The 14,283-nt window shown below is 38.6% G+C and overlaps 2 protein-coding genes across 6 annotated transcripts in view; one reads left to right on the top strand and one right to left on the bottom strand.

Annotated features, from left to right (window-relative positions):
• ANKLE2 (ankyrin repeat and LEM domain containing 2) overlaps nucleotides 1-8,785 on the top strand; it is a 35,369-nt gene extending 26,584 nt beyond the window's left edge. For all 3 annotated transcript variants that reach the window (XM_067539819.1, XM_067539817.1, XM_067539818.1), the window contains 3 exons: nucleotides 248-1,031; nucleotides 1,697-1,828; nucleotides 4,919-8,785. In XM_067539819.1, the coding sequence (XP_067395920.1) occupies nucleotides 248-1,031; nucleotides 1,697-1,828; nucleotides 4,919-5,159 (1,157 nt within the window). In that variant the 3' untranslated portion in view covers nucleotides 5,160-8,785. The remainder of the gene's footprint in view (nucleotides 1-247; nucleotides 1,032-1,696; nucleotides 1,829-4,918) is intronic.
• A 484-nt stretch (nucleotides 8,786-9,269) lies between these two features.
• Nucleotides 9,270-14,283, bottom strand: part of ZDHHC8 (zinc finger DHHC-type palmitoyltransferase 8) — a 210,097-nt gene continuing 205,083 nt past the window's right edge. For 2 of the 3 annotated variants that reach the window (XM_067539823.1, XM_067539821.1), the window contains 2 exons: nucleotides 13,077-13,210; nucleotides 9,270-11,705 (listed from right to left, as the gene is read on the bottom strand). In XM_067539823.1, coding sequence (XP_067395924.1) covers nucleotides 11,555-11,705; nucleotides 13,077-13,210 — 285 coding nt within the window. In that variant the 3' untranslated portion in view covers nucleotides 9,270-11,554. The remainder of the gene's footprint in view (nucleotides 11,706-13,076; nucleotides 13,211-14,283) is intronic. The other variant, XM_067539822.1, reaches the window with a different exon arrangement.

The following is a 14,283-nucleotide window of genomic DNA, read 5'->3' on the forward strand; positions in this document are numbered from 1 at the left end:
CATCTCTGATTAATAGGATAAAAAAGGATAATTGCAAACAAGATACATTTTTTCAATGATAGGATTACTTACGTTAACTAATAACATTGTTTAGATCAGATTATAAAAGGATCTCCATAAATGGATATATAAATGGAATAATGGAATTACCTTAAACCATAAAGATCATAGTGCTGTTCCTAGTTTATCTGATAGGACTCCAGTTGTCAAGCCGCTTATCTATATCTTTTATTAAAATTGTTTGTAGGCAAGAGTAAAAAGTGCTGCAATTCCATTTCTGTTGGAGCATTTTTAGATGAAGATGATGAGATGAGCTTGGAAGAAATTAAAAATAGACAGAATGCAGCACGGAATAACAGCTCACCTGTTGTGTCTAAGGAATCTAGTATAGATGCTATTGAAGACTCAGAGTGTGACATCCTGTCAATGGAGCATAAAGTAAACATTATAGAAACATCAGGTCTCTCCAGGCACTATGAGAAGGGAGTTACTTCCAGCAAAAATGGATTTTGCAGCCCTGTAACTAATGAGAGACTAACTAATGACAGAAAACATTCACGTGGAGGAGAGGAGTGCCTTATTTCCCCAGTCTCCAATTTAATGACAGAATTTGAAAGACTGTCTTTCCAAGACCAAGCAGTGGAAGAAGAATGTTCAGTGGAGAAATCAAACAAAATCACTGCAAAAACTAAGAGTGAGAGAATTTTGGCTGAAGGAATGAGCCAGGTCAGAGTATCTCAGGACCAGCTGGATAAGACCTGCTCAGCGCTTTCTGTGGCAAGCTGTTCTTCTGAGCCAAGTGCAGCTGGAAAGTCTGGAGATACAAAATTAAGGACAGAAAACAAAATACCACGAGAAGCTGAGAGACTGTCATTGGAGCCTGGTATCTGGGACAGAGAGCTACAGCAGCTTGGCAGTCTTGCGGTGCAATCGGAGTGTGCTGCTTATTTGTGCCAAGAGCCCTCTTCTCAGAGATTTCTTTTGAAGACTCCACCCACAAATGAAGATACTAAGAAGTTCTTCCTCTTTGGGTATGAGTTGGATCGTTGTTTAATATGTTTTTGTTTACTTTTTTGTCCATTGGTCCATACATGCAAAATTTGCTCCATACACTCTTACCCTTGCTATAAGCCATTTTTCAAAAAGTTTCAAACAGCAATTATAATCACTTGAAAAAATACCTCCTTAAAATGCTTTGCAGTTCCTACAATAAAGATGCAGTCCTTTCATGCTCTCTCAAGATTGTGTATAAAACAATCTGGGTGGAAGGAAAAGAAAGCTCTGCAGTTTTGTTCCATTACTAAGGTTTCAAACAGACTCCTCAGCCTTGTGAACTAGCTCCTGTTCATCAGGCAGGCTTGTTCTTGATTATGAAGCTTTCAATTAGATTAAGAAAGTGCTAAATAGCTTTCACATTCTCAGCATGTATGAAACTGAATTTAAGGACACTTTCCAAGCTTTCCTCTGATCCCAACAACTTGGCTTCAGGTATGCTGAATGTCCCTATGGATGGGCATTATTTCTTATATCAAATCATGCTTGAAAACAGTCCATTTGAATGTGAAGAGCAACTAATCCAGTTGGCACAACATGTGCCTGTTAGAAACATTATAATATCCTCACATCCCAATGTATATTTTGAAGTGTCTAAAAAATGTAACAACTCTGTTTTCATCTAGTTCTATGTATATTCTAGGGAACAGCCATCAAAACTGGATAGTGATGTGTTAGCAGCTATAGAAGGAATAGAGATTGACCCACAGAAATACCCCATTACTTGCAAATGGAAGAATGCTGTATGGTCCTACTCTTCTTCTGACAGGCAAAGGTATTTATGTAAATTCAATAGAATAAGTTGAAGAGAAACAGTTTCTTAGTGTGTTTGTGGCAGAACATCTTGAGTAGCTAGAATTTCAAGCCTTAACCTATACAAAAGTCTAGATTAAAAGTATTCAGTTTTATAGTATCTAGTGTATTTTAAACCAAGACTTGGACTTATTTATACCCATTGCTACGATAGCTCTGCTTACTGGTACTACAATGTTAAAGATTAGATATCAAAGCCAAGTTGCCTCACAATATCACAGAAGGCTATCCAGGTAGAACATATAGATCTTGAGAGTGTAGGAATTAATTCTGCCGAACTAGCGAAAGTCTTACAATGACAAATGCTCAGTTAGTAAACACATATTGGCTGCTACATTTGCCTACACAGTCACTGCAGTACTAGTTTCTAACCCATGACAGTCACGGGTGCAATATAATAAAATAATAGAATTGATTGGGATACCTAGATTGTGGAAGATGGCATATAAAATGAATTTTTAATTTTAGATTATGCTGTCTAGATACCTTCAGACATTTTGTTACCTGTCTCACCCCACTGCCATAGTATTTGCAGGTTTTGATACCTACAAATATTTGTTTAGATTATGTATGTGGAAATAATCTCAATGGTCTTCTTTCAAACTGAAAAATGCTAGGCCAGCAGTCTGAACAGTCAGCACTTCTTAGCATGACTACATACGTGGCACGAAGTTACAAATTTTTCATAAGGGGCCGCTGTGGTGGTGGTTTTTTATACTACAGTAGTACTTAGAGGCCCCAGCCAAGATTGGGCCCCATTATGATAGGTACAGTAGTGTGCAAACAGATAGTGGAGCAGAGCCTGTATCCCGGAGATCCTACAGCTTAAGTAGACAGGACAAAGTAAGAGTGGGAGGGGGAACAGAAGTATCGAGAGGTGAAGTAACTTGCCTAAAGCCAGGCATAGAATACAGTCCAATGCCCTTTCTGCCATGCTGATACCTGTTTTCTTCTGTCTCCTTTCCTTTTGTCTTAGTATAGCCATCCTTAAGTGCATTTGAATATGGCTGCTTAAAATGTGATTCCTATGTAAAATGGAAGTTTTTTCACTGAAATACTCTTAATATATATTTAAAAATTCTCTCTCTCAAAATGCATAATGTAAAAAAGAGCCACTTGTTGCTGGGGACAGTTTTAATGGTAATTTGACTTGTGGGAGGGGAAACTCTAGGAGAAGGGCTGAAGCAGCAGGGGAGAGGGTAGTGAGGAGCACAAAAAGAAAAACAATAAGGGAAGGGAGAGACACTGCCTACTGGCTGAAGGTGTTTGGGAGAAAGAAGGACCAGAGGGGTGGCAGAAGCTGAGAGGGGCTGCTCCCCAGCCTATTTTGTAGGATCAAAAGGCTTGCAGTAATCACCTTTGATCTCATTGAAGTCCAAGTAGTGAATTGAAATAAAGGAGTTTGGGTTTTTTACTAAAAAGATTTTTAAGTCACGAAGATCTTTCTGTGATTAAAGTAGTGTGGAAACAGGCTTTTATCATGTGGGGTTGCCAGTGTAACAGTTGTTACTTTTCAAACACAGCCAAAGGCTCAGAAATGGCAATTGTAAAAACAAACTGCATTTACAAGTAAACTCCACACTTGAGTCAAAGTGATGTCTTCCCTGCTTTTTAGTAAACTTTCAGGTATTTGGGTTGAGCAATCAACTTTTTAACTTCTGTGAATCTTTTCTTTAAGGAGGCAGATGTATTATGTAAGACCTTTTATTCTTCTTGTACACTGAATTTTAAAGGTGCAGTGACAAGTTGTTTTAAAATCCTAAATCAATAAGTGTTTAGACTCACTACAATATATTTATATTTTAAAAATATTATTAGCTTTTATGAGGCAAGGGACTATCTGCTCTTTTGTACAATGACAATCACAAAGCTGATGCGTGGTGTAGGTAAAAAAATATTTGGAAATTAGTTGACCTTTCATTTACTTGGCAAAACCAAAGTTTGCTCTGTTTTCCTTTGAAGTGGTGTTGGTGCCAGCAACACCTAAATCAGAGGCAGGGAGTACAGAATAATGCTCTGCTTCAGTATTGTCAGTGTCAGATTTTGGCAGGAAAAATGGGACCTGGCAGTACAGGTCTGGACAGGTAAGAAGAAATGGATATTCAAACATTTTGAAATATATGTTTAGATTCAGTTGCATACATATTTATTATTGATTTGGGATCTTTAAAGCTTTACAGTATGTTTGACTCTTTCATTATTCTTTTTTAAGGCTAACAGGGTTATCTTCAAAATCTATTTCTGCTTTCAATGGTAGAAAAATATACTGTCATATGAGATTATCTTTACATATGATAAATAGTAATTGGTGGTGAAACAAACGTGAGCAATCCTGGGTCGTTCAAGAAGATTAATAATATAAAAAGAGAGAATGTTGTTATTTGTAATGAAGTAAACTTTAGTGAATAGAAAATGTATTATCTATTACGTCTGTTGTATCTGGATATATTGCAATTTAAAAACAAAACAAAACTGAGTCTCTCCAATGGCCAAACCTACAAAATCACTGGTACAAAGCCACTTTTAACAAATCTCTTCTTTAACCATATACCGTGTCCATTGTCTTGTAAGTGTTCATGCATTGAAGAAGCATTTTGAACTTTACAAAACAAAGATAATCTGCCATTTCTTTGATGTTGCATGGTAGGCTGGCCATCTGTACCTAGAGTTCTGACATTTTATCACATGATCAACTGTAGAAACAATTATGGCAATAAGCAGATCCTGTCAATCTGGTTTTACTCAGTACCCTTCCTAATATATGTGGGTGTTGAACTGCAGTTGCCAGATGCTTCAATCAAATGTGCAATGCACAAACAACGCATTTTTTAAAATTAGCCATTTGGGAGCAAAAGACATTTGCTAGTTTCAGTGACACATCCATGTATGACCTACTATGCTGTTCCCTTGTTTTTCTTTCCCTCCTGTCTCTGTTCAATCTTTTCTGATGCATTTCCATCAAACTCTCAGATGCTATTGAGAGCCTATTTCTCACCCCATTAAGATTTTCTAAAATATTATACAAATGATGATTCTTTTTATTTTCCTATAGTTGGCCAAGTCCAGCATCGAAAGGAAGGTTCAAGTCCCAGTCTCTTGCAGCAGGCCCACCAAATGGTTCAGCGTATTCTAGCCCAGGAAGAAGTAGTCCGGTGATGTGCAGCCCGGGGAAATATGGCAATGTTGCTTCATTTTTTCCAGATCTTGGAAGTCCTGGGCGGTACAGTCCAGCTTATGCCAACAATGTCCTTTTGTTAAAACTTCATCACTTGTCAGAACCACCTGCCCATTAGAACATAACTCATCTTTCTGGCACTTCAATTATATTTTCATTTTAAGAGTGGAGGGAAAAAATTGTAGCATTGCTAAAGTGACATGAGGAAGTGTCCTTGGCTATTTAATTATCCTCATTTGAGGACAAATATACATTTAAAATTTGAATATTTTAAGTACCAGATAGATTACTGGTGATTTGCGAGAAGTTAGTGATGGTTACCTCTGTTATCCAGTAGTTATAAAATAAATAACCCTTATTTTTGTTAACAGTAGGGCAGTGATCTGAACCTTTCGCTTAGTGATTTCTGCTAGAAATGTTTTTTTTTATTGTAGGCCAAATGTGATTGTCAAAATGAACCCACAGATGCATTTATTTCTCCTGGATAACTTTGATGAAGCATATTATCAATAAACAGAATTCTAGGTTAGAGGGAACTCATGCAAGGAGTCAAATGCATTCATATTTCACTTACAACAGAAAAACTCTTAAGAACTGCAAGATGAACCTGGGCCATTACCGTTTCCCTATTCAGTCTGTTTATGGCCAACTCTTCCGTCTAAATAGTAAGAAATGACTAAAATGAGGAGGAGAAACTTTTATCGGTCACTTCTTTTTTCTGAGGATGATGATAAAAGCATGTCACAAGTTGAGAGTTTTAGGAAAAGGGCACTATAGAAATTCATGATCTATATTTGAAGATAAAAATCCTGAAGATAAAAGCTCAGCTTTTTCTTACAAAAGCTTTTGCCATTGCAGACTTCAGTAGTTACACAAAAGCACATCAGCAATAATTTAGTAAGTGTACCAGCGATGTATGTTAATGGGCCAGTTTAATGTAATATGATGGAGATAAATAGAAACCCATAAAGTGGTTACTTATTTCCTGTTAGAAGAGATGAATAAGGACTGAGACATTGTTTTTATTGAAATGCAAACTCTTATTATGTGTGTAGTCTAGATATAGTAACTCTTAGCTAAAATTAAAAATAATTTAATTCCTCAGTGTTTTTAAGGATGAACCCTTTGGATAGTGGAAATTGGGAATGTTCTGAAATTTGAAACAGAACACTCGGAGTATATATTTTGATAGTTGTATTGTTGCTTAAGAAAAGGCTGTGAGTATGGTAGTTCCTATTACATTTAGTTTCTTCTACAGAATAAAAAACATATCTTTATGATAGACATCTGCTCAGAAAAATCAAAGGTACCAAGGACATGTGGGTAGAAAGGATACAGATAATACTGTTTGGTAACTACCACCCCATTGTGAGGAAAAATTAGAACCTGGAGGAATTTTTGTAATCTGCATATCTATCTAAAAGAACCCTAATAGTAGATAGGATGTCATAGTATATTGTTATCTAGCTGTGGGACCTTTACAACATCAGAGGCTGGATTAAATTATACAAAACACAGCTGTATTGGTAGCTACACTGTAGAGTAAAATGACTTTCATACACACACTTTTCTGAATATATTCATTGTTTGGTAGAAACTTTAAAACTGCACTTATTGCTTTTGTAAGCTTAATAGTGCCTTTTGTAACATTTTTAAATTACCCTTTTAGTTTGTGGTTTTAAAAATGACATCCACTTACATGGGAACTTAGAATACTTTTCCATTCAGAGTCTTACAGGGGAAACTACATTCTAACAGTTCTTTCTATAGCTTACTGTTTTGATTAGATAACTATGAACTTCAAAGTTTTACAGATGTATGTTTTGGAACTGTTTACAGGTGGCTTAAATGAAATTGTTAATTGATTCCCATGATCTGAACATTAGAGAGAGCCACTACTTTCTAACTGACCATCATTCACATGTTATATGCCCAAGTTGCTTTATTGTGGGATTCTACTCCAAAAAAACTATATTATTAGTAAGTTTTCCAGTAGCTATTAATCTTTTTTGCCATAGGGTGCGTATAAAACATATATTTCTACCATTTCAGTTGCTTTCACTTCTAAATTATTAAAAATCAATTTCCCTAAACTTTCTGGGCTGTGTACTAATTATCCACTTGGTCCAGGTATGTAATTGCTTAAATGTTATACACACAATAACCTGTGTGCACAAAAGCTAAAAATACTTCACAAGTTAGTTGTACTGATGTTGAAATACGAACCTTAACACCAATTACTGCATCTGTTTTTTTCCCCCCAGTACTTCTGGTATCTGTGCCTGTCGGAGACAGCTATGGGTCTCTAGATGACAGATGTAAGTGGGAATTTCCATGATCTAATTCTAGGTATGATATATCTACAGTCCTGTTTAGAAATAGCTTAAGAAAAACTTAAGTAAAACAAATTCAGGAGACTGAGAAACTGATGCTTTATTACTGTTTTCTGTCCTTTTTCTTTTACGCTTATGTGCTTTTTTGTATTCAAATGCATATATCTGGCACAAACTTCTCACTACCAGTTTGTAACTTTTATTTGGGGGAGGAGGGTATTTGGAGAGAACATTTTTTTAGTGACAAATGCCTTATGAAATTTACATTTTAGTCCATTTGTTGTACTGTTTTTTAAGTAAATTTCTAATACACTATATTAACTTCATTTATTTAAAAATACAGCAATTTGTTCATTCACAATCTTGGAAAATCTAAGGAAAAGTCTTGAAGACACAATCTAGATTTGGACTGTTTACTTAGTTTTAAGTGGTTTCTTTTCTTTTGAGTAATAGTTCGCTGATGTAATGGGTCTTTTTATGTTATTTGTCAAGTATGACTTTAAAATACTGAGGTTTAGCTGCTACTCTTTCCATTCAAAGTAAACCGCTAATTAAGGTGTCATAGGTCACTAGGCAGATGGGCATATACATCCATGTTGTGAAACTATTAATGCAGTATTTTTGCTGTGTGATACAAAGCATCTTTCTTTTAGCCATCTTCATTTGTATGATGAAATTCAATTGGTGCCTCAAGTTGGAACTTGAGACTAAAGGTGGAAAAATAGTTCACAATCTTCAGGGGGTCGTTTGGTCTCTTGATCACTGAATTTTTGACATTTTAAAAGAAATGCCCATGTCAGGAGGGACAGAGGTAATTTATGGTGGTATAAAATCAGTACTCTCCAAACTGGGTTATTACCAGTTTTATTTTGTTTTTATATAGATTTAATACTTTTGGTTTTAACCCTGAGTGCCAATACAAATGTTGCTGATTTCTGTACATGTGCAAAGATGTGTTGTATATGCTCTGGCCTTCCACCCTGCACGTATTTATGATTCTTTCAATAGTGTATGTAATATGTGCTGGAGTAAATAAAGTGCACAAAACATTCGGCACTGGAGACTATATATAGATGATGGGGGGACTTTCACTATGCCCATCGATCAGGCTTGATCTGTGGAACTTGACCATGTACTGTTTTAGGCATTCAGAGCTGCTTTTAAGCAATTATAATTCTGAGTAATAGCAATGGCATTTTTATGCATTTAATATCTCTGAGATCATGAACCAGCCCCACTGGTTTTTTTGAAGGGGAGGTCCTTTTTAATGGTTCTGTTCATTACCAATAACACTTCTCTTAGCAGTCCTCATATTCTGAACTAACAGTGCAAGCCCGAAGTGTAAGCTTTTCTAATGTGTTGCCAAATTTTTAAAGACTTAAACTATTACACTGTGTATGTTCTGCTACAAGCCAGGCTTCCTTCATTTTGTGTTTTTTTTGGTCAGTGCTCCCTACTATGGGGTATAGTTAGGGAGAGTGGTCCACCTGGAAAACCATACATGCTTCATCTCTTCTATGCTGAGGCAGTTAATTAAACCTATCATGCAGAAGCCTATAGCATTGTGGACTTTGAAATCTGCTCAGTAACTGTGGTTCCACTCCTACTCACTCCATTTTTTTTAAAGTTGAGTAATTAATGGCTATGACAAACTAACCCTGAGTTTTATGCCTGTTCTTGGTCACTGTTTTTTCTTTCCTACAGCTGGTGGTTAAAAGGTAGGATGGTTGAGTTACAGAAAGACTGACTCACAGAAGATATAATGAAAATTGGCTGAAAATTTTGTATGGTCGTACAGGGCAACTGAAAGAGAACTCACCCCAGGGTTGTTGGGGTTTTTTAGGTAAATCAGCACTGAAGCAGGTGGACTGATAAAGAGCAAGCAACTAAAAATACAGTAGATGCTCATTAGTAGCAACATAGTGGTGTCCTTTTCCTCTAGTTTTAAGTGGCTGCTGCTGTTCTGGGGAGTGTTGACAATTTACAGTAGGGAAAGTTCCCAGGTGAAATGTTGCTCGTAAATGGGGGGTTGCTCTTACAAGGTGGTGTTGTGAACAGGTCAACTTGTAGTAGGTAATCAAGGAAAGTTATGTAATCACTGAGATTCTAAAATGCTCTGGAGACCCTAGTGACACTTAACACCAAGCAAAATTCAATCTGACAACCTAGTTTTGTCCTCACTGCATCAGAAGGCAGCTACAGTGAAACAATCCACCACCTGAAGTGTAGCTTCAATTTAATTTTTTTTTGTCTCAGGCTAAAAAGAATGGACAACTTAACATGTGAAGTACCAACCTCCAACTGAGATGCTAGATTCATTATCCAGCTTTAGCAATTTAGAAAACACTTTCACTATTAAAAGGGCACTGAGTTTGTAAATGTTAGTTAGACAGTGCCAGTCTCCAATAGTTTTTAATTTGGCTTACCTTTATTTCTGCTGCTGTCTCACTACACTAAGCATAGTGTAACAGCAGAGACAATGCCTAAGTGCTGTGATGCAAGTATCAAAGCACCATCACTTCAACTATAGCACCCCTCAAAGTGCTTTGATTTTTCTAAGGATCTTAATCCAGAGTCCACATACTCCTTGAGCAGCTGAAACTACATGACAAGACCACAAACTTTATTCAAATATTTTAAAAAGTTGATAGACAAAGTTATTCCAATTTCTTACAGTGATTGCAAAGACCTCCCTTTCCCCATAGCCACCACCTCCCCTTTTTCTTTCTTCCATATACAAAATTTAATGTTCTACAGTAAATAGCCTCTTTCACTTGTTTCTGGCTCAAACAGCCTGTTATGAGTTCATGGTTACAAATTTCATTTAGCTCTGAAAAGGGAGAGGTTAGTACCTAGAATATTCTTCAAGAAAGGATTCTGCACCATGACAAAAGTTGCTACAAGCTTATTACAGCCAGTAACTCGTCGAGCTGCTTAGCTTGATCCTTGTTCTACCCTGACTAGATGTAGGGTGAAGCTTTCAGTTTCCCAGATGTTTTTCTCTTTCACCTCTACCTACCCTCATAACAAATAACAATTTTTGCCCACACTTATTCCTAGTGCCTGGAGTGTCAAAAGATATACTGCAATTCTTACCAGCACTGACTTAGAGGCCTGTGACAAAGGTACTTTAAGGAGTTTAGTGCAGGGTGATGTTAAAAATCATTGTAGGCAAGCTGCTTGTGTTCTCAGGCAGCAGCAAAGCTTACATGCATAAGACAAGCATTTCCACTACATGTACTGCAGAGCCCTCTGCTACCAGTCTGTCACTGCCTCAAGCCCCATTCAGGCATAAAGACAAGGTAGAGTTATAAAACTGGCTTATAGGAGAAGTCCATATTAAAAAACTCCTTCCCTTCTTGCTCCAGAAGGAGTGTTAAGTGGCATAGCCCCTAGCTGCACTTCTGTAGATACAAAGACTCCTGAGATTGAGAGAGAGACTGTTGCTTAGACTAGGAGAATGAACTTCCCAAGCAGAGAGCATTAAAGTTGCCCTCCAACATTTAACACTACGGCTCCATGTTTCTCTCCTCCTTTCAATATGCCTACTGTGTGCTAAACACATACATGTACATAACTTCATCAACAGGGGAAAGCACTAGTAGCTGTACAACACCTCTATAGCATAGCAATCAATTCACCGAAAGCTCACCATGCTGAGAAATATCCTCACTTAAGTCTGCAAATCTAACCATCTCTTCTACCCGTTGCTTCTCTTTAATATCAGGTCCAATGTGATAAAAGATGTCCGCTGCAGTGCCTGTATGGTTTTGTTCACTAGCACAGGGACAGTAGGAAAATCCCACCTCAGGAGCAAACTTTGGTTAAAGAGGGCAGGGAAATTTTCACTTTACAGGCAGGTGGTGCTCTCAAATGCTTGAGCACAAAGATCCTTTCGTAAGTCTTTCCCTACTCCACCTCTCAGAGCAGGGAGAGGTTACTTGATTTTAAGAAGTGATACAAATAAAGTCCATATAATTCTGAAGATATGTAATGTCTTCTTTTCTGGACCAAAAGCAGATGTGTGAAGGAGGTGGTGGTGGGGGGAGTTGGTTAAAGTACAATTTTAAAACAGCATCATACCCTGATATTATAAATGGAAATTTAGCAGCACTGTACTTGGATGTACTAGTGCAGAAAGACTAGAGGCAGCTCCAAGATGGCCATCAAATGCAGAGACTCAGGTGCGTGTGATTTTATCTGGAGGCATGAAGCCTGTGTCTCCAAGTGTTCTAAGTGCCACTCTTCCACTAGGACGGATCACCAAGTGGGTTATACTGCCATTATTAAGGGACATCCGAAGCCAGCCTTCTGGAGGGAACTGTAATGCTCTATTAAAAAAAAAAAAAGCAATTAGTTAGTGTATGGTTTAATCCACAAGCATCTGTAAAGATAAACAATACTGCTATCAGCTACATGCTAATCATTTCTTCTATCTAGAACAGAAACAGAACCACCACTGTGAAGCTGTACACCAAGCAGCTCACATGCAGAATCTCTTGCCTATTGCTATCTTAGAAAAGTTGATATGGTGCAGTCACAGCTACAAAGTTAACGTGAAAGCATATATGACTGTTAATCTAGTGACCACTCCAGCAGGCTTTTCTAAGAGTGCAACAGATGGGTACGATTAATGTAGATAGGATTAGGTCAAATGGATATGGAAAGCTTAAAAAAACCAGGCTGCCATGGGTGCTTTATGTAAACTAATAACCTAAACAAGATGATGGAGCCAGTCCGAAGGTTTCAACTTTGATATGTAGTATTGCAGTTTCACCTCAAGGAATGTAAGACTCTCAGAGGAAACGCAGCTAACTTCACTTAAGTCTTAACTTCTATTCCTTCAAACAACTGATGCACAGGGAGGAAAGGACAAATTATATCATGGAGCTGGTGTAGAGACTCTTATTTAGCAGTCCTTTCCCATCTTTACTAGGCTAGTTTACCCCAAAATTACTAAATGAACTTTGGGCACGCTCAGTTATAGCACAATATCTGAATGCAGCAATAGAATACTATGCTGCAGCTCAAACTATTAGTGGCCACAAACATCAAAACCAATAAAAAGCATCAGTTATTTTATATTATAGCTTCCCAAAGAGTGTGGAATGCTTTGCAGCTGAAGTCACACTAATTTTAAACTAGATTTAGAGGGATAGGGAATGCAGGGAGGGGTGGAGTGAAGGGGAGCCACATCATCATTTAAGCAGTCCTCAGATGTGGAGAGTTGGTGGGTAGGGAAGGTTAAGACCTGGAGGTTCACAGTGAGAAGGACATAAGAGATGGGGTGAGCAAGTCCACTGACAACTTTAGGAAACCAGGTGGAAAAGTGGATTCAGTTGTGCCAAAAACTGGAATAGCCTAGGAGTGTTAATGATCTGATAGTATAAAACCTAGAAAATCAAGTCCTCATTTCTCAGTAATCTGTACCAGTCTTTCATTTTTGCTTCAGAATTAACTCAGTGTGGATGTTCAAAATTATTTTAAAATCCCTGTTTCATATCTGTAGATTAATCTTCTTATCATAGTTATTCTCTGAGCAGCTCTGCTTACCAGGCACTCATTCTCTCCAGTCACCTCAAACATGTTAACTAATCTCCTAGCTGTAACGGACTAGACAGTGCAATGCACTAACAATTTAAAAAGGTTAAAAGGTTTGACATTTAAACATACAGATGGGTATTTGGTCCATCATAAATTACCTGCAAACTATGTAGCGGATCACATTGGCATGGCAAACAAAAATCTCATAGCTGTCCTCTTCCTGCTTTGCATCAGCCCTATGAATATAATTTCGGAAAGCGGCCTCAATACGAGCCCCATCTTCATAATACTGCTAATAACAAGAGTAATTAGACACAATTAGTAATTGTAACTAGACACTGAAACAGATCAAACCAGCCCATGAAGTTGTCAGTGTTTCTCAGCCTTTTAAGTAGCAAGTACCCCCTAACTACTGAAAATTTTAATAAGTACCCTAACACTCAATTTTCCACTCTGAGAAATACAATCTTTTTCCGCTGGACGATTGTATTTCTTGTAAAGCAGGAGAGTTGAGTTCTGCAGTGCTGTGTGGCTGTGGCAGATCACAAAACCCCCTGCTATTTCTCCCCTCCTTCCTCTTCCCCTTCCTCCATATAGGAGCAAAGGTCAATGCCAGCCAGTCACTATGGCCTGATGGAAGGGTCACATGGTGTTCTCACACAGGTGGGAACTTATGAGGTATGAGCAGGCACTAGCAGCCCACCAGCGTGGATAGCAGCGCTCCCCATAGCCGTCCCTGGGGGGAGGGGGGACCTGGGGCAAATCACACTGTGTGGGCCCCTCTTATACTGGTAAAATCTGTGGCTGCCATAGTTGTCAATTCCCCTGTTCAACTAGAGCAGCAAAACTGATAAGTAAGCCTGCCAGTAGAACACTGCCAGATTACTAAGGGGAATTTAAAGTTATGACCAAATATTTTACATATAGGATGGGTAAAAGGTAAAAGTGACCTGAGGCCTACGAGATACAGTTCTGGCTCCAGGACTGCGCAAGCCACTGGGCTCTTCGCCTGGCTTTCTGGGCACCAGGCTTTGAGCCGAGGAGGGGAACTGCCATCTGGCTGCCAGCCCAGGAGATGGGCAACTGCCACCTGCTCCAAGCTGGGGCAGAGGAGACTTCTGCGCAGGCTGGGACTCGGGGATGTGGGCAGGCAGCTGCTGCCCATCTTCAAACTGGGGCACAGGAGGCAGTCTCAGCTCAGAGCTGGGGCATGGCTGGCAGCCACTCAGCTGCGAGCCCAGCTCACAAGGCGCAGGAGGCTGCCCCTGGGCTTCCACCTGGGATCAGACAGGACTGGGCGGCTGCCACCCGGCTTCCCAATAAGCCAGTGGCTGCTGCCCATGCCTCAGGCTGCCGCCTGGCATC

The sequence above is a fragment of the Emydura macquarii genome, unplaced genomic scaffold (assembly GCF_026122565.2).
Source record: "Emydura macquarii macquarii isolate MOO-44397 ecotype Brisbane River unplaced genomic scaffold, CSIRO-AGI_Emac_v2 contig_554, whole genome shotgun sequence".
Classification (NCBI taxonomy): Eukaryota; Metazoa; Chordata; order Testudines; family Chelidae; genus Emydura; species Emydura macquarii.